The sequence below is a fragment of the Ictalurus furcatus genome, chromosome 11, assembly GCF_023375685.1.
Source record: "Ictalurus furcatus strain D&B chromosome 11, Billie_1.0, whole genome shotgun sequence".
In the NCBI taxonomy this organism is placed as follows: Eukaryota; Metazoa; Chordata; class Actinopteri; order Siluriformes; family Ictaluridae; genus Ictalurus; species Ictalurus furcatus.
In genome coordinates this window covers 23,229,008-23,252,380 of record NC_071265.1, presented here as the reverse complement: position 1 = coordinate 23,252,380, position 23,373 = coordinate 23,229,008, and the positions used below count along the sequence as shown (strand labels likewise).

The window sequence follows — 23,373 nt, the reverse complement described above, 5'->3', positions numbered from 1 at the left end:
TTGAGGAGAACCCCCCCCCACAAAAAAAAAGCGCTTGGAGAGTCTGAAAACGCGCTATATAAATGTAACTGTAACTAATGGAGGAATTTGTCCTGCCCAGTTTGTTAACAGGGACACGACAAATGGTGCATCTTTACTGGATACAAATTGTACGAGTACAGGATGAATCATGAAGATTTTTCCCTGTTTTCCTGGAAAATAACTGTGCAATTAAAATAAAAATATCTTCACAACATTATTGTTGTCATTTTCTAAAATTAATATTCTGTTTCACTTGTACCAATATACTGTACAAAAAACCGATTTAGGTAAACGATGGGTTTTAATATATAAATGTTATTGTATGTGTAGCAATAAAGCAGTGTATATGAACTGAAATGGGGATTCTGAGAGATTTTTCTTAATAATCATTATTGGCTTCCTTTTTGCTGAGTTTTTCGGATCTGGCAACCCCGCTGTACTGTCAGTGCTTCACAGTGCTGTTTCATGTCGGTTATCGTGTTGCTGTTTGTGTCAGCTGTACACATCAGCACAGACCTAAGAAAGGCTGCTATGTTGCTTGCTTACAACTCAACTGATTCTATAAACGACATTTTTTCTTGATTTGAAATCAATTCAAGCTCGGGTAAGTCCGATTCTTCACAGAGTAGCGTCTAAATAATTAGCATAGCTTACTAGCTGAACAGCCTTTAGTCGTAAATACAAGTTGGGCACTGGCTAGCTAGGATAGTTAGCATAGCTCAGCGCACAGCTGGAAAGAAATACATACTGACAGATGTGTAGTTTTAGCTAAGAAAAAATTCTAACTGGGAAAATTAACATGAGGCATCAAGCAGACACTGTTAGTGGAAGTTTAGCAGCTGTTCTATTGGATAATATCATATCAAATCATATATCATATCATATCATATCATATCATATCTGTATTCACACTAAGGTTTAGCGTCACGTAGCCAGTGTTTGGTTGTGTAGTGAACGCTTTACAGAAAAGTATAATGGTTTACAATGCTGTAATGTTCCAGCATGTGTTGGTCTTTCATTTTGCTGCTGTATTGAGTGAGCTGTGTGGGTTGTTTTGGTGAGATTTGAACGCGAGCTAGCGACAGCTCTATTACTCTCTTGTTATGTAATCATCACGGGTTTGGGGCAGAAACTGAAACTTTACTGACTGCAGTTTAATATGATTGATAATGTGTGATATTTATACTATTTAGTTTGGTTCAGTCTTCGAAGGTCATTACTAAAGCAGATGAGTGAGCTGAGGGAGTTCTGCAACGTTAGAGAAAACACTCAAGTTAAAGGAAGTCAATAGTTTTATCTCCATGCCGTGAACTATTATCTTAAGAAACTTAAGTCTGAGTTGAAATTGAAGCTGAAACTGGGTTAGTCATACAAGAAATACAAGAAATAGCCAATGTCGATTAGTATTTATTTTCCGTTTTCTTTTATTTATTTTGTTGTTGAAACAATATTTATGTTTCCAAAAATGATTTTTAATCATGTGCAGGTCTAGAAAAAGTACTTGGTCCCAAAGGTATTTCCCAAAGACGTTGTTGGGTGAGATTAGAGTTGTTGTCAAAACTTCTTCAGGGAAATGTCTGATGCATCCTCAAACAAGTTAAATGGCGCTGGGTGACGTCACGGACCTATTTACATATTTGCTGAGTCGTTGGGGTTATTTGCATAACAAAGGTATGCATGAAGAAAGACTTTCTGAAGACATACAATTGAATAGACGTTTTATCAGAATAGGAGATTTATCACAATGGACTTGAATAGATGTTTTTTTTTTTTTTTATCAGAATAGGAGATTTATTTATGTGTAAAGATTATGTTTATGAGTTGAACGGCGCCACAAAGCCGTAATTACGATTGGGAAGTTCGGGATGTTCTTTCTGACTTGGGGGCGTGTCGGTAAGAAAACATGGTGGTAAACGTGTTGAAATTGAATCATCTCAGAAACTGATTTCCGTTATTACGCATTTGTTATATGCAGCAAGTTATTGTCAGGCTTTTTTAAATTTACAATAAAACAATCTTCATTTCCTGCACAAAATACAATAGCATTGTACAATTAAGCCTCTGGTATACTTTACTTTGGGTTTTTTTAACACGTACGCTAATGTATGTGCACAGTCGTACGCATACCCTTTCAAAGTATACTCCATTTGACATGTACGCGTGCACAGGCGGTCGACACATGCGCGTTACGACAACTTGCACTACCCCTCCTGGCCTACAAGAGTCAGTACACCGCAGTAAAGTAGGTCTTGTGGTGTAAAGGATGACAACGAAGAAGAATCACAACAACACGAAAAACAATGCTTGGGCAATCTTTCGCCACGATTAGCACCCATATACAAATCCTTATACTCTTTAAGGCTAGAATTATACAAATGCGGATACTTTCTAACCTGCACTCGTTTCCGTCTCTTCCATTTGTTTCTTCAACTACCTTGAGAATCCATGGCCCTGTGTCACTGTTGCCACCTTGTGGAACAGCTAAATAGTGCTAAAGAATTAAGTGCGCATGTGCGACCTACGCGTCCAAATAAAAATCGGACGGCGCGCGTACCGGTACGCACATACTCTGCTCATGACGAAATTTGCGTCATGCGTACTGTACGCTGTTCGTAGCGTACGTGTAAAAAGTGAAGCATACTTTCTACTTCATCATGTAATATGTAATGACAATATTTCCGTGGCTTCATAAATCAATTAAAAACATAAAAATGTGAAAGACACCTGAGACAGATTCTTTGTTCTTTGTTTTCTAGAAGTAGAGTTAAAAAAAAACCTAGCTATATGTTTTTTTGTAGTTAAGAGAAGATACACCGCCATCTTGTGCCGACCAAAGTGACCTGAAAGCACCTGACGGCGTAATTACAACTTCCCAGCTCATAAATACGAACTTCCCAGGAGGAGTTGAACACACAGAGTTTTATGAAAATAGAATAGAGGTTTATCATAACTGTAGTTTTATAAGAATTCAGTACAATAGAGTTTTATCAGAACTGAATAGAATTGATGTTTTATTAGAATAGACTCTCTCTCTCTCTCTCTCTCTCTCTCTATATATATATATATATATACATATATATACATAAATAAAATACAATACAAGAAATCCCGAAGACTTTCCCGTGTCGTCAAACTTACGACTTACGGCTTTACCTCTTGACTGTTCCAAAGCTCCGACACCGGAGACTCCTTCCAAAAATGCTAAATAACCGTCTCCTCACAGAAAACTTCACTGGATCAATACTTTAACAGATTTTTATTTCGAAACCATTTCAAAATACATTTAAATGGCATAACTGCCACCAAAGACTGTGTGCTCGTTGATACTATAGAAATTCTAAATAAATATGAACCTTACAGCCAGAACTACTGTCAGAGCCTAATCTCCACCTTCTGACCAATCAGAATCGAGCATTCAACAGTGCTGTGGTATAACTCAACTTACCAGCAGTTATATTTTGACCAGTGTTACACATTAATACTCACGTTAGCTAGCTAAGTTTGTTTGTATCTGTGTTGGTAGCAGTCACATGCACGTGTGCACTTACTGTTTTGCTTGCCTGACAAACCTGTGCTAGGTAGCTAGTGCACATTTCTGTACTATTTATACTATATTATTCATTCATGTATATATACAGTAACCACTTTATCCTGGTCAGGATCACAGTGAGTTCAGAGCCTATCCCTGGAACACCTTGAGATGAGACGAGATGGTTTGAACTTTTATGTATGGTGTGTGATTGAACATGTGTTTCAGCGTGTGAATGCAGAATGCTGGACGCAGTGTCGGTGACGGTGAGCTGGTTCGCGCAGCACGGTAATGGGACGCTGCCTCCGGCTTCAGAGAACACATCGGTTGGGCCCACAAGTCCATCTCAAGCCAACATCAGCCAACCACACAGCTGCCTGCGGGTGCTTTACGAGGATATAGGCTCCTCCAGGTATGTTTGTCTTTACACAGCTGGAATAAACCCAGGGATCAGATCTATTCTCAATGTTAGCTCTTATTTGATTGGAAGCTCTGGTTCTATGTGTGTGATTGCTCTTGCTCTCAGTCCAGGGATTCTGATAAGATAATTGTTGCAGTCTGATGTGATTGTCACTTCAGTATGATCCACACACTGAGTATTTATTGAAAAGCCGTCTTTATGTTAACACAAGGTTACTATTTCATCAAATGTAATTCCATATTACTTCAACTGTGTTATTTTAAAGGTCTGAGATTAAAGCTCTAACAGCATATCTTATTGTTGTTCGTAAAGTTAACAAAGTATTTTATTATAAGTGTTTGTGCATTACAATGGGGCTTCGCTTCCTCTTTCTTTTATGTCTCTCTGCTGTTTTTTTTATTTTTTTATTTTGAGAAGTCCCCGTTGTGTTTAAAAGACAGACTTTCAGTTTTGGTTATGTTATCTGATGTACGAGTGATTTGTTGCTGGCGTATAGTGACAGAGCTATCCAGATACTGTCACAGAAGATGGATATTCAGAAAAGAAAAGTCCACCCTCAGTGGCTTGCATGCTAATCTTTATCATTAATGTGTGACATTCAGTTGCATCCAAGATGTTTGTAATGAAATTCAGAGTTGACTTTTAGTTGAAACTTATTTCACTGACATGTTGGTCGTCTTGGTCATTCGTTTCTACCTTAGGATAGCGATGCAGCAGCGCTTTAGTGCTAACACCAAAACCTGAGCTTATATTTTAAGATCGTTGACGTTTTTTCACGTCACAAATCTTTCAATGTAAACATATTTCATTTCATTTAGGGTGGAGTTTTCCTTTAATCTGGATTGTACAGTATGTAGGTTCTACTGCTCATGCAGATTTGATTAACTAAAGACTAGAAATACACCGATACTAAATTTCTCAGCCGATACCGATAACCGATTATTCAGAGTGATATCAGCCGATATCGATAACCGATACCGATAGTTCCACAACCAATACCGAATAATTAATTTCACAATTCTGAAAGAAATGCAAATAAAAACTTTATTCTCTCCATTTCAACAAGTTGTTTCACAGTAACTGGTCTCAGAAACATTAACACATGAACTAAATTCTGATGATTAAAGTAAGATTTCTTAACTTACTGAATGTTATTAATATTAACATATTAACATTGACTGAATTCTATAAAACCTCCTGTTAGACTCACATTCACTCTCCACAAACAAGAGCATTTCTACTCCATCACTGACATCAAACTGGTCATATCTAATATAAACTTTTTTTTATATATTAACATTAACTGGATCTGAAATATACTACTCTACAAATATATTTTTCTGTGCAATATATACTTTTTTGTCAACTCATCTTCATTTAAATCTTTCAACCGTGTAGTGGCGCTTTAATTCAGCTCGAGCAGCACGGCAGCGTCCGGTGTAAAAGCGCTCATTCGTTAACATACACGCCGAAAAAAACACGCACTGCTTCTGTTCTTCTGCAGCATGCGGCGTAAAATTTGAACAGTGCAGAGATTACAAACTGCAGTTTTTGTCGTCATTCCACACAAGAGACGTCATCTTTACACACAGTATGAATTATCCCGCCGTCTTTTGATTGACAGGATATAATCGACCCTGATCGTCGCGTAAAAAATGGCCTTTATCGGCCGATACCGATTATTGGTAGATATATCGGTGCATCTCTACTAAAGACCACTGTCTTAATCTTGCATTAGGGTGCGCTTTTGGGACCTGCTGCTGCTGGTGCCAAATGTGGCCTTCCTCGTGTTCCTGATGTGGAAGCTTCCATCAGCTCGCGCCAAGATCCGCCTTACCTCCAGCCCCATCTTTATCACATTTTACATCCTGGTGAGCTGAACCGTTTACCTGCGACACTATTCTGAGGACAGTTTGACATTTGGGCAAGTGTAATCTAAGCCCTGACATGTTCATGCTGTCAGTATAACGGCCTGAGTCTTTTATTTTCGTTATTAAACTGACTGTGTCTCGTACTCTTGGTGTAGGTGTTTGTTGTGGCAGTTGTCGGAATCACTCGAGCAATTGTCTCCATGACCGTGAGTGCATCCATCGCGGCTGTCATCATCGACAAGGTAAATAAAATAAAAAAATACACACGTCTCCTCTGAATGAAAGTACATGTGATTGCCACAGTAGAAACCTGTATCAAAAGTACAACAACACAACTGTTAAGAGAAACAATGGAGCAAATGAGAAATGTAATGCTGTAAAGAATAAACATATATTATCACTTATAGTGCTTTTACACTGGACACTGTGGCCACCAATTCACTACTGTGCGACTAATTAGTCTCTATTTCCATTCCCATGTGATCCACACTGTAATGGGCTATGACTGAAGCTAGAAATAGTGCAGACCATTGATTTGTCAAACACTGCCATTCAAGTCAGACAGCCATTATTTTTGCAAAACACTAGCTAGAGTCACTTTTCTCCTGAACACTGTGACAGAGTAATCTTCCGTAGCAGCATCTGATACTTGAACCAGTCTGGCCATTCTCCGTTGATCTCTCTCATCAACAAGGTATTTCTGTCTGCAGAACCGCTGCTCACTGGATCTTTTTTTCTTTCTGAGAAAACCATAGAGAATGTTCTGTGCGAAAATCTCAAGAGATCAGGAGTTACAGAAATACTCAGACCATCATCCCGTCTGGCATCAACAATCATGCCATGGTCAAAATCAGTGACACAAAAACTGTGTACTAATGTGTAATTATATTAATACACAGTTATAGAAGGGAATTATTTATAATCGCACTATCCGGTGTCACCCAGATGAGGACGGGTTCCCTTTTGAGTCTGGTTCCTCACAAGGTTTCTTCATCATATCGTCTCGGGGAGTTTTTCCTCGCCACTGTCGCCTCTGGCTTGTTCATCAGGGATAAATTAATTATATAATTATAAAATTAGGGATGCCCTGATCGGATAATCACGTTCTACGACTCGATCGGTAGTGGCTAAATTTAGTCATGTTTGATCTCACGGAGCGATTGCAATTCGATGACGTAAAACACACGATGACGTTAAACTTTAGTGCTGCAGTCATGTCACCACCGGTGACGTAGAATTATTACGAGGTCTCAAGAAACAACGAAAACTTCGCCATTTGCTGTGTATTTTTAAAGGCCTATTCAAATGTTCATTGGAAAATAAATATGTGTTGTGCTTATTTATTTGATTCTCAGTTAAAACAACAATCTACAACATTACTGTAAATAATATAACCAAGGCAACATCTGCGGTATTACTTTATCTGGAGAAAAAATAAAAGGTTAATAGTGACAGTCAACAGAAAACGTCAATTTTATATCACATATAATGCTTGAACGATCGGGATCGGGAACAGTATCGGCCGATCATGATGACGAATCGGTAAGAAATCGGTATTGGCTGTAAAAATCCTGATCGGAGCATCCCTATATAAAATTTATATCCTGAATTTATGTCTTTCTGTAAACCTGCTTTGTGACAATGTCCACTGTGTCCATTTTTAAAAGCGCTATACAAATAAAATAGAATTGAATTGAATAATTGCTTGAACGATTGAATGAAAAGGTGTACAGGTGTTCCTAATAAAGTGCTACTTGAGCGCGTGTGTGTGCACGCGTGTGTACGCCACCTATTTTCATTCTTTTGTTCTTGTTTAGGCCTTGACTCAGCCTGTTATCCGATTTGGAAAAACTTAAAAGCTTAAAACTATTTAGCTGCATAAATTCCGACCCCTCGGTTCATAACATCACTGCAAAAATCCTAACCTGATAGAAGATATGTACCAGCATGCACGAATAACAGGTGCTGTCACACTAATCACATTGTTATGCTGAAGGGGAAAACCAACGTGTTGTTTCTAGCCCAAAGCCATCTTTAGACTCATGTAACGCTAATTAATGTACACATCCTTTTTTTTCTTCTTCTTTTTTTTTTTTTTTTACTTTCACTTCTCTTCACTTCACAGAGGTAGAGTTTAAAACTTTCCACACATGACAGTTGGCTATTCTGTTTGCAGAGAACGTGAAGAGTGACTCAAACTGAGTCATGGTGGGGTTTTTTTTTAATTTATTGTTATTGCTGTTGTATAGTAATAAAAACTGATAAGAGCTGTGTACTGCTTCCAGGTGCTGTGGGAGATCACACGCTTCTTCCTGTTGACCATCGAGCTCAGCGTTGTCATATTAGGACTGGCCTTCGGTAGGCTCCGTTAATCTGGGGAAACTGTGGGGATTTGTAGGCACATGGCTGAATCTCAAACTGCTCAATTGGGAGATAGTATAACTCATATTAGTTTACAATGTATAGTATAGTAATAACTCATTAGTTTACAATAGATAGTATAACTCATATTAGTTTCCATGAGTTACAATAACTCATGCCTAACTATGACGTAGGTTTTTCTTTTGCATTCAATGAAAACATTTTGGTTAGAATTAGCTCAAAAGGTTTACAACTGACTGTTCACTCTAGACTTGTGATGTAGTATCGTATGCTTTATCACGGCAGGTCATTTGGAGAGTAAGTCGAGCATCAAACGGGTGTTGGCCATAACGGCAGTGTTAGCACTGGCTTACTCAATTACACAGGTAAGAGCGAGGACCAAGAGAGGACTTCCAAATCCTAACCAGTTAATGAACATATTATTAGCAATTTCTAAAATTTATATTTATTTGTTAAATAAATGTATGAATGCATGGTTTAAAATTACAGGGTACACTGGAGATTCTTTACCCCGATCAGCATCTCTCTGCTGATGATTTCAATATCTACGGTCACGGAGGCCGACATTTCTGGTTGGCCAGCTCCTGCTTCTTCTTCCTGGTAATAGATTGCAGCTTGTGTTAACTGAGAGATTGTGTAAATGCGTTACTGTGAGTTATTGTGTTTTAATAACGGTGTTAATTTAAGTCGGGCTTTGATCAACTGACTTGTACCACAGTAGTGTTGAATTTTGATTGGTCAGAAGATGTTGGTTAACCTTCTATAACAGTGTGGCTCAGACAACAGCGCCAGCTTCAAGACAAATCATAGGTTTTTATTCATGTGCTCGTTCTAATATGTTATAGTTACGTTTCTATAGTAACACGTCACACGTGGACTGTATGGAGGAGACTGACAAGCTGCGTTCGTTTTTTATTATTAGCTTCGAGAGAGATTAAAAAAAAGAGAAGCTGGTATTATGTGTAACGCAAATTGTTCTGCGGACATTCGTCAGCATTAAACAGAGCTATAAATGGATAAAACTTATGACGTCAGTCTTTAATAATGAAAAATTGTAGCTGTTTAGCAAACTGCTGCGGTGTAAAAGGAACAAAGCACAAGTGTGCTGTTATTGGAAAAATGATAACTTCAGGGTGGTAGTGTAACACCACCAACACCCTGGTGATTATTTTCCTGTAGAAGCATTATTAAATCCTTATTGTGTTTTGTATTTTTTTCTGGACTGCAAAGCACTTTTTGTCTTTGGCCTTCTTCAGGTGCTTAAAAGTTATCATTTTTCTGTTAGCCTGAGTGTGAAACAAAGTTGTAGCCAACTTCCAATCCTAGTCAGATACAGTGCCAGGCCACAAGAACACTAAGGCTACATCCACACTAATCTGGATACATTTTCTCTACGTTTTGGCCTTCCTTTCACACAAAGACGGCATTGTTTTTGTCCAGCGAAAACAGAGCTTTTTGAAAACGCTCTCCCAAGTAGCTCATTTTGAAAACGCTGTTTCCATGTTGTAGCGTAGACTGAGAAAACAATGACGTATTTTTAGTCATGTGACCCATTCAACTCAAAACAAACAAGATGGCGGACGATGTTGTACTGCAGTTGTTGCGCCCGCGATCCAGTTTGATAGCTGTGTTAAAGATTAATGTCACTTTGTACAAGCTTCAGATTGCATTTTTAAATAAACCCCTGATGGAAATGACGCAGGCCCAAGCTTACGTTTTTACGCACTCGCAGTATAGGGATGTAAGCGTTTTCATCCGTCAGTAGGTTTTCAGATCTATCCAGATTACTGGGGACCTAGCCTTAGGGGATAAAAACCTAAACCTGGCCTAGACACAAGGTGTCTACAGAGTGCTGTTTGATTTTGATTCTCGAAACAGACAGATTTTAGGAGGGGTCTGTTTTTTTACACGGGATCATCTTCACCTGAAAATATGGCATTTGTTTCACTTGTTTTGTTTTTGTTTTTTTTCTACAGGTTTATTCTCTGATTGTTGTTCTGCCCAAAACCCCGATCAGAGAAAGAATATCTTTGCCATGTGAGTGAAGCTTTTATTCACATTTAACATCAGCTGATTATTACACTTTAATAACCAACATGAGAACGTATTCCTTAATCTGTCTCTCATCTGTCCCTGTAGCTAAGAGGAGTTTTTACGTGTATGCTGCCATTCTGTCAGTGCTGAATCTGGTGCAGGGTCTGGGTAGCGCTCTGCTCTGCGCTGATATCATAGAAGGCCTGTGGTAAGACCTTTTTCACTACCAAACACGAAATTAGTTGAGGTTTGGAATTTATTCAGTTCTCACTAAGCATGTGTTTGTTCACAGCTGTGTTGATGTCACCACATTCCTCTATTTCTCTGTCTTTGCTCCTCTCATCTACGTAACGTTCCTCAAAGGATTCTTTGGGTAAGTAAAGATTCACAGAACAGATTGTGTCCCCAACCCCCCCCCCCCCCCCCCCCCCCCCCCCATGTGTGGCATCAGAGAGTTTTTCCTAGATCAGGCCTTGACCCAGCAGGACAAAATCCTTTCGTCCTTTAGCATTCCTTGCTGAACCTTTAGATGGTTTTACAGCTTCTGTCAATTTATTGAGATAATCAACGTGTTTCTAATGTTGGAGTAATAATTGATTAGAATCAAATAAATTGACACTTTTCCAGCAGTTCTGAGTTTTTAATTTCATTCACAAAGTTCCTGGTTCAGGCAGGAATCTAAAGAACAATACATACTTTTGTATAGGTTTTGTATATTAACTGTTGTTAATTTTCTAAGTGCATGCAGGACATGGAGCCACATTTTCAGCAACAGGACAGTGTAGTCTCGATTTGAATTGAGAGTATCTCAATTCTGTGTGAATTACGTATGATGCGACAGATACGACCTCTCGTTAAAAAACAAATAAATACAAAATTAGGAGGAAATAGCAGAAATCGTTGGTGCTTCTCGTGAGTGTATGTAGCTAGTGCTATAGGCTGGCTTTGCTAACCTGGCAAAAATGCTAGTACGAAGCCTAGCACCTAACATTGAAAATCGAACACAAATTAGTGCGGAATTTTATTTGTATTTAAATATTACGATTGATATGTATGTGTGTATATATACAGAAAAATGCCTTTAAATATCATGATATTTTTGAAATATCACCATCCCCTGCAATTCTAGTCTACAACTATAACAAATCAACATTGCATCATTGTAAGATCCTACATATTGTTTTCTCTCCCTTTTTCCTTCTCAATATCTGCCCTGACTTCAGTTCGGAGCCAAAGATCTTGTTCTCCTACAAGTCTCAGATAGACGAGCCGGACGAGCCTGATGTGCACCTGCCTCACACTTCTTCTGCTGGCCTGGGCAGCAGGAAGGACCTGGAGCACAGTTCCTACTCTAGCACACAGATAGACACTTCAGGGTCTTATCTGGATGACGTGGTGTCTGGCCCCTATGGAACCGCACACAGCATCAACAGCATCGACAGTGACCGATGGAGGGTCATCAATGCCTAGAGGAGGGAACGGGATGGAACTGGAGCACGAAAAGACTGGCTTTATCTGACCAATTAATGACTAACCTTCACCCAATGAACTGCATTCCCTTTAACGCAATGAATAGGCTTTGGATTTGAGCTTGACTTGCATGACATCTCAGTATATGACAAGTTTGTCTGTGCTCAGTCAAGGTTATGTTTTTTTTGTTTTTTTGTTTTGTTTTGTTTTGTTTTTTTAAATTAGTACTTTTTAAATACTGCTGTACACTTTCAGTTGTAACACCAGTGTGTTACGAGGCCTGTGCAGTACCTAGAGCGTTATTGAAGGAATAGTCAGGAACACACACGGCTTGGCTGGAATTGAGCTCAGACAGAATTAGCTGAATGATGAGCTGCTGAACGGGTATTGTAAAATACTGTGTACTGAGGGTTTTTTTGTTTGTTTGTTTGTTTTTTTTTTAAATAATAGAAATAGACCAATTTAGATATATTGTCTTGACCTGTGCTTGGATCCACTGCTTCTGTGTTCACTTGTGTTTTTTATTTATTTTAGTGATCATGCTAGTTATATTTTACCCTGTTCCAATATCATTCCATTTGAGAAACATGCAGCATAAAAAAAAAAAAACAAGTCATCATTTCAGGTTTTTGATCCATCATGCTGTTTCTACAGACATGGCTGGACTTTAATGACCAAAAATATATATTTGAGTTTGAAAACTTTGTGCATTTTGTATTTAACAATGAAATCATTGTTGAACTCGAATAACATGTCACAGGCTTACAACATACACTGCATATTTTACATTTTAAATATGGATGATTATTTATGGGTGATGGTAATACCAGATCTTTTATGTTCATAGAATGGAAACTGTCCAGAGATCTTAGGGTTTTGTTTGTTTGTTTATTTCAGCTGAATGACTGAATTTCTTGCCTTAGAGCAATGCACACTACCTGCATTATCAAAAATATGTACCAAGACGGTAAACCGAGCATAATTTAAAGCAGTCACTCTAACATTTAAGATGCTTTTTAAAACCAGGCCTTGCTTGCCAGTTACTAAAAAGACTTCTTTTTTTAATCCAATATAAATCTCCCTGGAACTCCAGAGCACAGTAATACTACATAAAATATTACATTTAGAAAGCTGGAATGTTTCCACAAAATGCTGTCATACAGTATTCATGAAAAGTTTATTTTTCCATATATGTACATAGTTGCAATAGCTGTTGTATATTTTCCTGCCTGTAATCATATAGCCTGTTTACTGTGGCAGTGCACGTTGCACGTCATGGCATCCTACATCTGAACGCTGGTTTTGTAAGATAGTGGCTGAAATTAGTCATTAAAACTTGTTACTGTGTGATAACACCTTATGAAATCTGGACATTCATTTCCAGGACTATTTTGAACACAGCTTGTCTGAAACATTCAAAAATGTGTAGTACACAAGCTTCAGTGAATTTCACCACTGCACCTTCAACTGGTTACAAACTGTACAAAATGCAGCATAAACTTGTTTTCCCAAAAGCAACTGGTCGCTGTGTGTCTTCTCTATATGCTCGATTTGGTTTCACTGTAAATGGGGCTTTGTGTTAAATCTATAAATCTTGGGTACTGTCCAGTTACTATAGAGTTGCTATGGAGAAGGTGGTATTAGATAGTGCATGAGACGTTAAACTGAGGTTCTGACTTTCTGTGGTCATTAAAAATCCCAGGACACTTCTCGTAAAAGAGTAGGGGTAGAACCCCGTTGTCCTGGTGAAATCGGCCCTTCTCTAGCATGGCCCCCTAATAATCTCCATCCCTGAATTGGCTACATCACTCTCCTCTCCACTAAAAGCTGGTGTGTGGTGGGCGTCATCATCCAGGTGGATGCTACATGCTAGTGGTGGTTGAGGAGATCCCGCAACCCCCCTTACTATGCTTTGGGTGTCCAGAAAAGTGCTATGTAAATGTAACTGTAACTAAAAAAAATCAGAGTGTGGAAAACATTCATCTCAGCATCTTTGACCAGGGCATAGTTGTTGTTGCCTGGATTGGCTTAAAAACTGCTGATCTACTGATATTTTCAGGAACAACAGTCTAGTTTGTTTTGTGTGTGTGTGTGTGTGTGTTTTTGTTTGTTTGTCTTTTTTTTTTTTTTTTACAAAATATAGTGTAAAAAGAACAGCAACAACAAAACACCCGGTGAGTGACAGTTCTGCAGGCAAAAACACCTTGTTGATAAGAGCGGTCAGAGCTGAATGGCCAGACTGGTTCAAACTGACACCAGGAAGGCTGCAGTAACACAAATTACCACTCTAGAGAACAGAAAAGCATCTCAGAAAGCCCAAAACCGCAGAAAACCACATCAGGTTCCACAACTGTCAGCACAGGCTTTCAGAACCCTGACAGTTTTGAAAAAGATTTCAAAAACGTTGCCTGGTCTTTTTCAATCTTCAACTTTCCAGTTTCAGTCAGTCTGTACCCACTGTAGCCTCAGCTTCCCGTTCTTGACTGATTGGACTGGAACCCATTATGTTTTTCTCTTCTTGTAGTCCATCCACCTAAAGGTTTGGTGTGTTGAGCATTCTGAGATGCTTTTCTGCTCGCCACAGTTGTAAAGGGTGTTTATCTGAGTTACTGTAGCCTTTCTGTTAAGTCAGACCAGTATGGCCATTCTCCTCTGTCTTCTCTCATCGAGTTAAGCTTACACACACACACACACATATATATGTATATATATATATATATATATATATATATATGTGTATATATATATATATATATATATATATATATATATATATATATATATATATATATATATACACATATATATATATATATGTGTATGTATCTTCATACCATTCTGTGTCGTTTTCTTATGTTTGGTGGTGCTGTTGTGCTCGGTTTCACAAAAGTTAAAAATTAAGACATTAAGACATTTCTTCACAGCAAATAATCTGATGTGGGTGCCAAAAAAAAAAAGTATGCGCTTTTATTTTTGAACGACAGGGCACTTTAACCCTGCTAGCTCTTTTATCCCTGCTGAAAAAACAAATAAACAAACAAACAATAGAAACCATCACAGAAATTCTACTACAAATACCTTTACAAACCATCAGCCAACCATTAAAACCATTATCACTACTGGTCCTTAATGGTAACCACTAGACATAACAGATGACACCAATAGAAGCCATCAAATTACCAGTAGAGACCCACAGGGACCATTAGAGCTTCCATTAAAACCAATACAATTCCTATTATATCCATTAAAACCATCACAAATTCTATGAGGGTTTCTACTGTTTTGTTTTGTTTTCAGCAGGGATACCAGCCATGTCTGAACTGTTGATAGTGACAGTTTGGGCAACGTCTTGCTTATCACTACGTTTCCCATAAAGCACCGCAGCATCACGTGACGCCGGAATAAACACGCCATTGGGTTTTATTATAGTTTCATCAGCCTATTCGAATGGAGAACAGCGTCTCGTGTCGGAAAGTCACCCCTGCTGTTTGAGCAAGCTGTTAACATTACAGTAGCTCGGAGTGTTTATTTCTGTTATAGGAGATGGGAGGCACAGAAAGCACGGGGAGGAAAGTATCTTTCGGTCTGAACGAAGAGGACAACGTTACTGTTTTGCAAGGAGTTAAGGTGAACGCAGGATTTATTGACTTTTGTCTTTACATTCAAAGACATTTAGCAGGCTAGCTGCTGTTAGTGTGTTTCTCTGTCCTCACTAATATGGCTAATATGATGGCTGTCAGCATCGCTGTCTCTCTTCTCCTCGTGATGTTTTTAGCTTAGCATCCCATTAGGTCAGGTGAGAGGTATTGAACTTTTGATTCTGTTTCACCCCATCATCATCATCATCATCATCATCATCATCATCATTATTATAAAGCTGTCCTACCATAGAAAACGGTGCATGCTAGCTACTATAATACGTCAACGTGCCCGCCATGTTGGAAGGGGCTAGATTCAATTGTAATCGTAAACCAGTGCAAGGGTACGGGTCTACTCGAATGTAATTCGCTTCATTTTTTTTTTTTTTAACCCTTCATGTTTTTCTAAAGTTGTTAGAACTTTCAGATGCCGGACGGTGCACTGATTACATTTTAGCTGACGCTGCGAGTGAAAGCTGAGTGAAAGGTGGAAACTTGGAAATTTGCCCTCTTCAAGATGGCGGCGACGATGATCTTTCTGTTTAAGCTCGAACGTAGCATCTGCTTTTACATATTTATGGTACTAAAACTAGGTTTTCTAATAATAATATAATTGTGATACAATTTTATTTTCAACGCGACTTCGTTGTTCATGTTCGTTTAAAAAAAATATTTAAATTTATGCAAAATTGACAATTTTACAGTACAGCCATACTCAGAAATAATACTAACATAGTCAAGATACCATTACATACAACTAGAGTCCCACACTGAAGAGTCTTTATTCAGCTTCCGATTGCGAGACACGACCCAGTCTATGACAGACTAACAAGAGAAGATATCACCACAAACTTATAGTTCATTCTACTTTAGCAAGTAATGCTACTGAAGGCTGAATATGTTTTAAAAAACTATTTTTCAAGCATTACTGATCACCAATGGCTGCTGTATGTACTGAGTTTCGTGTACGGACAGAGGAGATGGACGGAGAGGAGTCCGTGGAGAAGATTTGGTGCCAGAGAGAAAAGCAGCCATACTGAAGGGAAATTTGAAATGCAATATACAGAGGCTATTGCTTTTTATGTGTGACATGAGTACAACCTACCACACCGAAATCCATCCATTTTCCGAACCGCTTATCCTCAACAGGGTCACGTGGAGCCTATCCCAGGGAACTCGCAGGGGACACCCTGGACCAACCCATCGCAGGGCGCAGTCACACACGTTCACACACTACGGACAATTTAGAAATGCCAGTCAGCCTACAACGCATGTCTTTGGACTGGGGGATGAAACCGGAGTACCCGGAGGAAACCCCAGAAGCATGGGAGAACGTGCAAATTCCGCGCACACAGGGCGGGATTGAAACTCACAACCCCAACAGACATTTGAGGCAAACGTGCTAAACACTAAGCCTCTGTGCCTCCGCCACCCCAAAATACTACACCTTTATCGCATTGCTCTCACGTCGCTTCATCTCTTCTTCACTTAAAAACAATCGGCAGCTTGCTTTTTATTTTTTAACTTTATTTTTATTTTTAAGAATTAAATTATTGCTTTGTGAATGTAATTCCCTGTTTTATTATTGCATTTCACTTTCATCAGAGTGTTACACTCATGCACTCTGAAATGCAAACAATGTCCAATCACAGCTCTAAACTGGACTCTGGGGTGTGGAGAATCATTATCCAAGATGCATTTCCATCCATATAAAGGAACGTCCTTTGTAGTATCTTTATAGTATCTTACTGGTTTCTTTGTTCCTTCTCTATTGATTATTGTATTCATAATCATCAAGATTTTTGATTTAAAGAGAAATCGGTATCAGTAACATTTAAATATTTTGTGACGCATGCATATAGTATTTATTCCGAATCAATTATAGGAAGATTCCTCAAATGACATTCTACAAATAAAGTAAGCAAGGCTTGCTGGAAAACTGTTTAGTGAAACAGACAGTTACTACAGTGACAAACGTGAACATGTCTTTGATATTTAAACCATTTTTTAGAATCAGTGCTATTTAACTTCGTGAACAAATTTTTTGCTGCCCGAAGGTGTAAAATGCAAAACGGAGCGTGTGGGGCCAAAACAAACCGCTTCGTGATCGGATCTTGGCTCCATATAGCTCTAAAAATAAAAATACATAGTTAGTCTGTATGTTTTCATAGACGAATGACAGATGCACTTCTTCTCTCAGACGAAAATCTTGCCTCGCCACTCAGGTAGCACTTCTGCCTCACAGCTCCAGGGTCCTGGGTTTGATCCTGAGGACAAGGGACTGTCTGTGCAGAGTTTCGGTGCATGTTGTCCATGTGTCTGCGTGGGTTTTCTCCACTTTTATCATCTTTATCATTATTATTATATAATGATATCTTCATCAGCCCCTTTGGTAGGTGGTTTTATTATCACGTACTGTACCAAAAACAAAGCAGTAGGTGGATTGGCTAAGATAAATTGCTCCTGGGAGTAAATGAGTGTGTATTGTGTATTCCTGCTTCTCACCTAGTGTTACCGGGATAATCTCTGGATCCGGTAAAGCATTTACTGGGTGTGAGAGTGTTAATATGACTAAAAAGTGTTTGTCAGCAGGACCTAGGAGTCAGTTTAGCTCAATTCTTTCACTTTTCTATCTGGCATGGATGCTTCACTATAGGAGTCTGCCCTTCCTGTCCAGCGTGCATTTTAGTGCATTTTTTTTTCTCTCTCCACAGTTAGCACCCACTACCTAACACTCCTGTATCACTGTGCTTGTGCTTCCTTCAAGTCATATGAAGTAAACCTTTGCATCTTTTCAAACTGCTGCTCATTTTACAGATTTATTTAGAACATCATCCCCGTTCACAAAAAATCAGGACGATGTATGTTATAAATATTAACTTGACTATTTTGATCTTAATATCCTGTTTTGTAATAAGCCTAAATGTTATGCTTTTTTCCCTCCAGGTGTTTGTTTTGGATTTTTGTGAATCTCTCTTTCCTTTTTAATATTTCTGAATAATGGATTTCACTAGTGTTGGTGCTACCTTTTTATAGCCCACTACAATTCCCTGAAAATGTAATAATTAGTGTGTTTTTTTTGTGTGTGTGTGTTTTTTTTTGGTTTGGTGATGGTCGTCTTCCTGATTGTTTTGACTCGTCACTTGACTGTTCACGGCAAACTACACGAGAGTCTGAGTTCGTTTAATTCATTCACTGATTCACTGATTGATCGATTCAGTGATTGATTCATTGTTTCTTCAGTAGCTGCTTTATCCTGTTCAGGGTCATGGTGGATATAGAGCTTATCCCTGGAACATTGGACACGACACGAGATGAGAATGCTTCCTGGCTGGGATGCCGATCCATCTCAGGGCCACACACACACACACACACACACACACACACACACACACACACACACATATATATATATATATATATATTCACACTCTCACTCACCTAGGGGTAATTAAAGTAGCCAGCCAACCTACAGGCCAAATACATGTTTTTAGAGGGTGTGAGGAAACCCACACAGACACGGGGAAACTAAGCAAAGCTCCTGAGCTTATTTAAAGTTTTCATATTGAACAAAGTAAATGTGGTGGCTGGTTTAAGCCACAAGAGCCACTTATAGCTGACCTTCACCCGTTCATGGCCTCTGGCAACAATGTTAATATGATCTCAACAACAGTTTTCACCTAAAAAAAAAAAAAAAAAAAAAGTGCCTACTGACTGAGTGATAAAAAAAAAAATAAGGACAACAAGAAACATAAATTTGTTTATAAATGAGTAAAATGGAATATCTAAACAGTGTAATAGAATAGGTAAATGAACACAGTTAATCCATATAATTGTAGAATGTGGTAAATTGTGAGAAGGAAAACAAAACGGTTAATACAAACAAAATGAATAGAGTAAAAGAATTAATGATAAGAAGAGAAGAGCGTCAACAGAAATCATGTATTGGGACAATAACAACAGGAAGACTGCTAAATTAGGATAGAAATGAGTAAAATGATCAATCAAAATGATATTTTTTAAAAAATGAGGTAAGTTAATGCAGTTTAGAAGACTCGCTCATTAACACTGACACTAATTAAAAGCAAGTGCACGCCGTGAGCTGAATTATAAACTGCAGTAGCCACATAGCCTCATTCTGTCATTCTGTCACAGTGGGAATTTGTAACAGAAAACCACTATCTGCTTGTTTAGTTTAGTTTCTGAAGCATGCCGGTGCAGTGAGCTGTCACTTGAGAATCTGAGAGTAGAGAATGGGAGATGTTTTAAAGGGCTTTCTGTAACACACTTTTGTACAGATCCATTAGGGGGGGAAAAAAACTTTATAAACAAGAAAGACTGTCTGAAAATTGATTCTAAAATTCCCCAATTGAGCAAGCGCTGGCACGACACAGGCTTTCTCTTGTTTTGCTCAAGCCTTTCTACTGTATTCTTCACCAACTAATCTATCAAATAGATTTTCGGAGAGACCTATATAGAGAGATTAAAGTAATCGAGTCAGTGATTAATGGCTGGGATGTCCTGCCAGAGACAAAGGGTCATACCGTAAGTCGGTGAACCAGTGGCTTTATTAACAGTATTAAAGAAATAGCTAGAAGTTCAATTGGTGACTTCATGTAATCCATAACTAAAGTAGAGTCTCCATTATTATCCATTCAAATATCTCTGAATTCAACTGACTTACTCGCTCATCGTGATTGTTGCTTTCTCAGCACTTTTGTATTAAAAAAAAAAAACAAATAATAAAAAACCCCCGCTTCAGGCATGTTTGATATGAGATCATTTTGGGATCATTAATGAATAAGCTGTACAGCTTTGCACCAGGCATGTCCAACCCTCGAGGATGTTGTGTTATCAGGAAACCTTTTGGCCTCACACCTCTGGGGTTGGGGATTCAGTCTTACGTCTGCCCTGTGTATGTGGAGTTTACCTGTTCTCCCCGTGCTTCGGGGGTTTCCTTCGGGTACTCTGGTTTCCTCCCCCAGTCCAAAGACGTGTTGTCGGCTGATTTGGCGTTTGGAAATTGTACCTAGTGTGTGAATATGTATGTGTGTGATTGTGCCCTGCGATGGGCTGGCACCCCGTCCAGGGTGTCTTCCACCTTGTGCCCAGAGTCCCCTGGGCTAGGCTCCAGGCTCCACCGTGCCCCAGTGTTGGATAAGTGTTTATTTCAGCAGGTTTGGCTGCTGTTAAATAAATCACTGAGAATATCAGTGAAAATCACTGAGATGCGGCCAATGGAATAATCTGAACTAGTTCATCAGATAGCTGTTTGGGATGTCAGGGGGACACAGGGACGTTTTCACAGTGCAAACACATGTATACTCATGGATCCTGGCATTTTTAGGGAGGGTAAAGGTGTACGGATGTGCTTTTAATTTCTTTCATATTGAAGACATTATATTATACGTATGTTATGTTTTTATTCTAGATTTATTTTAACACTTTTAGATTTGCTTGTAATCAGTTATAAAATGTGATGAATCATAAGAGAAAAAATATAGAACAAGTAAATGGCGGGGACATAGACGTCTCAGTGTTTGTCTTTTGATAGCAAGAAGCCAGCCATCTAACTATAATGAGTAATGTAAATTTGGCTCAACAATGCAATGAACTGTGTAGTCAGTGTTGGATCGTATGATGAACTCGGCGTTGTGGAGACCGTCCTAAGTTCCCAAGTACGAATTCCTATGTGAAGTTGTTTTTCTTTTGTCTGGCGGCTGTGGCTCAGGTGGTAGAGCGGGTTGTCCACTAATCGTATGGTTGGCTGTTCAATTCCCGGCCCACATGTCTCTACATGATGAAGTGTCCTTGGGCAAGACACTGAACCAAGTTGCTCCCAGTGGCAAGCCAGTGCCTTGCATGGCAGCTCTGCTACCATTGGGGTGTGTGTGTGTGTGTGTGTGTGTGTGTGTGTGTGAATGAGAACCAGTGTAAAGAACTTTGTTGAACTGCTAAGGTTAAAACAGCGCTATATAAGTGCAGACCGTTTACCATTTCTTTGATTTTTCGTATTCAGAGGTTGAAAGTAGTATTATTGCAGGGTCACTGGGCGTGAAGCGGATGCACATTGGATGGGATGCCAGTCCATTGGACCATACACACACACTTTAACATGCTTATTCACACCTAGGAGCAACTTGGAGTAGCCAGTCCACCTAGCAGCATGTTTTTTGGGAGGAATGTGGAGGAAACCCATGTGAACATGTGGAGAAAGTGCAAAACTCCACATGGACAGTATCGCTCAGGATTGGACCAGAGACCCTGGAGCTGTTAGGCAATAGTGCTTCCCAAATAACCTATTATAGAAAAAAAGAAACAATAAGGAAATTAATAACAGAGGTGAATTGGTGAATTATGACACTAAGGCAAGTGTAAGGTGGAAAGTGGGTGTTCCTCCTCCCACAAATCAGTAGCTTGGCTAAATTGCTCCTAGGTGGGAATGTGTGTATATGATGTACTATGATGGACTGGGGTAAATTTCCACCTCAAGCCTAGTGTCTCTCAGGATAGGCTCTGGATGAACCGCAACCCTGTCCAGGATAAAGTGCTTGCTGAAGATGAATGAATATTGAATGGAAGATGAAATGAATGTGAGCCTCATTCTATCATGTAATAGATTGTTTTAGTATTTTCATAGATCGTTTTATTAGATTAAATTTAGAATTGAAAGAGTGAGTGTTACTGGAGCTCAGTAATTGAATCTGCGCTAGGGCAGCAGTTCTCGCATAGACTAGACTAATTGCAGTGGTGTAAATTTGTGTGTGTGTGTGTGTGTGTGTGTGTGTCTTTTCAGTTGTCTGAACATGTTCGTCAAAGGATGCGAGAGGCGGGTCAGTCTCCAGAAAAACCTCAGCCCACAAAACCAGAGAGTTGGAAGCCTGACCCAGGTATTCACCAGCACCTCACCCTAGAGCCTACTTTCTTTCTGTTTATTCTACGACTTTGTCATAATTTCATTCGAATGCTTTTACTGTACATTCCTGTGTAAATGAAGCAATAGAAGATTTGAGAAGATTTTCTGCTTCTGTGCCATTTATTCATTAAGTAACATTGACAAAGGGTGTGTTGGTGCTTTAGCTTTTTTCATGTAATGCACTTATGGCATGTTTTACAGCTGCAAGCGGACATTCTTCTGCTGAGATGCAAGAGGAACTAAGAAAACGGTCAGTAATGTTGACCGGCCCCAAGAGTGACCTTGGTGTGTGTGTGTGTGTGTGGTGTTTGAAGTATAAACAGCCTCTAGACTTGGATGTTGATGTCTGTAACAGTTTGTGTTGGTTAAAGGTTATGTGCTGTGGTTATGTGCGAGACCGTCGGTAATGTAAAAGCGAAACGGCAATATATAGATCATTTGCAGATCATTTTAAAATCTCCCAGGCATGCTTTGTTTCTCTTGAAATGATTGCCATTATATTTTCATTTTCTGCTTCAGGTTGTTACTCGACACTGACATTCCCTGATGTGGAAAAATGTTTGCCTCAGTTGTTGAATCTTATACCTGCTATGCAGTGCCGTCAGCGTGTCTTCTCCAGTCATTATCAGATAATTGATTCAGGCCATGTTAACTTAAGCAAAAATTAATGCTTGCACGTTATCTATTTCAATGCTGAAAAGACAGAAATTCAGTTGTAAAACCCAGCACTTTCATGATCCAGTGATTATATGTAAGTGTGTGTGGCAGTCTGAGAAAACACTCGTATCTCTGTGGCTGAATTCTTGCGAACAAGCAAAGAAAAAAAAAAAAAAAAGGTTTTTCAGGTTATACCATATGTTGATACATGACCTTAAAGAAATCATAAATATATTTCACAACATCTACATAGAAATGATTTTATTTACTTTTTAAACATTTAACATTTTAAATCAAATGCTGTGCTAGAAATAGTCTGTCTGTCTAAAGATGTCTAAGACCTTACTAGTTACAGTGGGGGAAATAAGTATTGGATGTGTCAACATTTTCCTTCAGTATATATATTTCCAATGAGGTTATTCACATGAAATTTT

General features: G+C 38.9%; 2 protein-coding genes across 2 annotated transcripts in view; both read left to right on the top strand.

Moving 5' to 3' along the window:
• Nucleotides 1-377: 377 nt before the first annotated feature.
• tpra1 (transmembrane protein, adipocyte asscociated 1) lies at nt 378-13,814 on the top strand. The gene is made up of 11 exons (XM_053636751.1): nt 378-625; nt 3,779-3,962; nt 5,710-5,842; nt 5,998-6,084; nt 8,128-8,200; nt 8,510-8,589; nt 8,714-8,824; nt 10,201-10,261; nt 10,364-10,466; nt 10,551-10,631; nt 11,482-13,814. The coding sequence occupies exons 2-11, from the start codon at nt 3,793-3,795 to the stop codon at nt 11,726-11,728; spliced, it is 1,146 nt and encodes a 381-aa protein (XP_053492726.1). The 5' UTR covers nt 378-625; nt 3,779-3,792; the 3' UTR covers nt 11,729-13,814.
• A 1,294-nt stretch (nt 13,815-15,108) lies between these two features.
• Nucleotides 15,109-23,373, top strand: part of chchd6b (coiled-coil-helix-coiled-coil-helix domain containing 6b) — a 49,568-nt gene continuing 41,303 nt past the window's right edge. The window contains exons 1-3 of the mRNA XM_053636157.1: nt 15,109-15,355; nt 22,163-22,256; nt 22,484-22,532. Coding sequence (XP_053492132.1) covers nt 15,272-15,355; nt 22,163-22,256; nt 22,484-22,532 — 227 coding nt within the window. The 5' untranslated portion in view covers nt 15,109-15,271. The remainder of the gene's footprint in view (nt 15,356-22,162; nt 22,257-22,483; nt 22,533-23,373) is intronic.

Coding starts and splice junctions, on each gene's coding strand:
- tpra1 (XM_053636751.1), top strand. CDS start 3,793: ATGCTGGACGCAGTGTCGGTGACGGTGAGCTGGTTCGCGCAGCACGGT. Junction 6,085..8,127: donor CGGCTGTCATCATCGACAAG/GTAAATAAAATA, acceptor TACTGCTTCCAG/GTGCTGTGGGAGATCACACG. Junction 8,590..8,713: donor TGGCTTACTCAATTACACAG/GTAAGAGCGAGG, acceptor TTAAAATTACAG/GGTACACTGGAGATTCTTTA.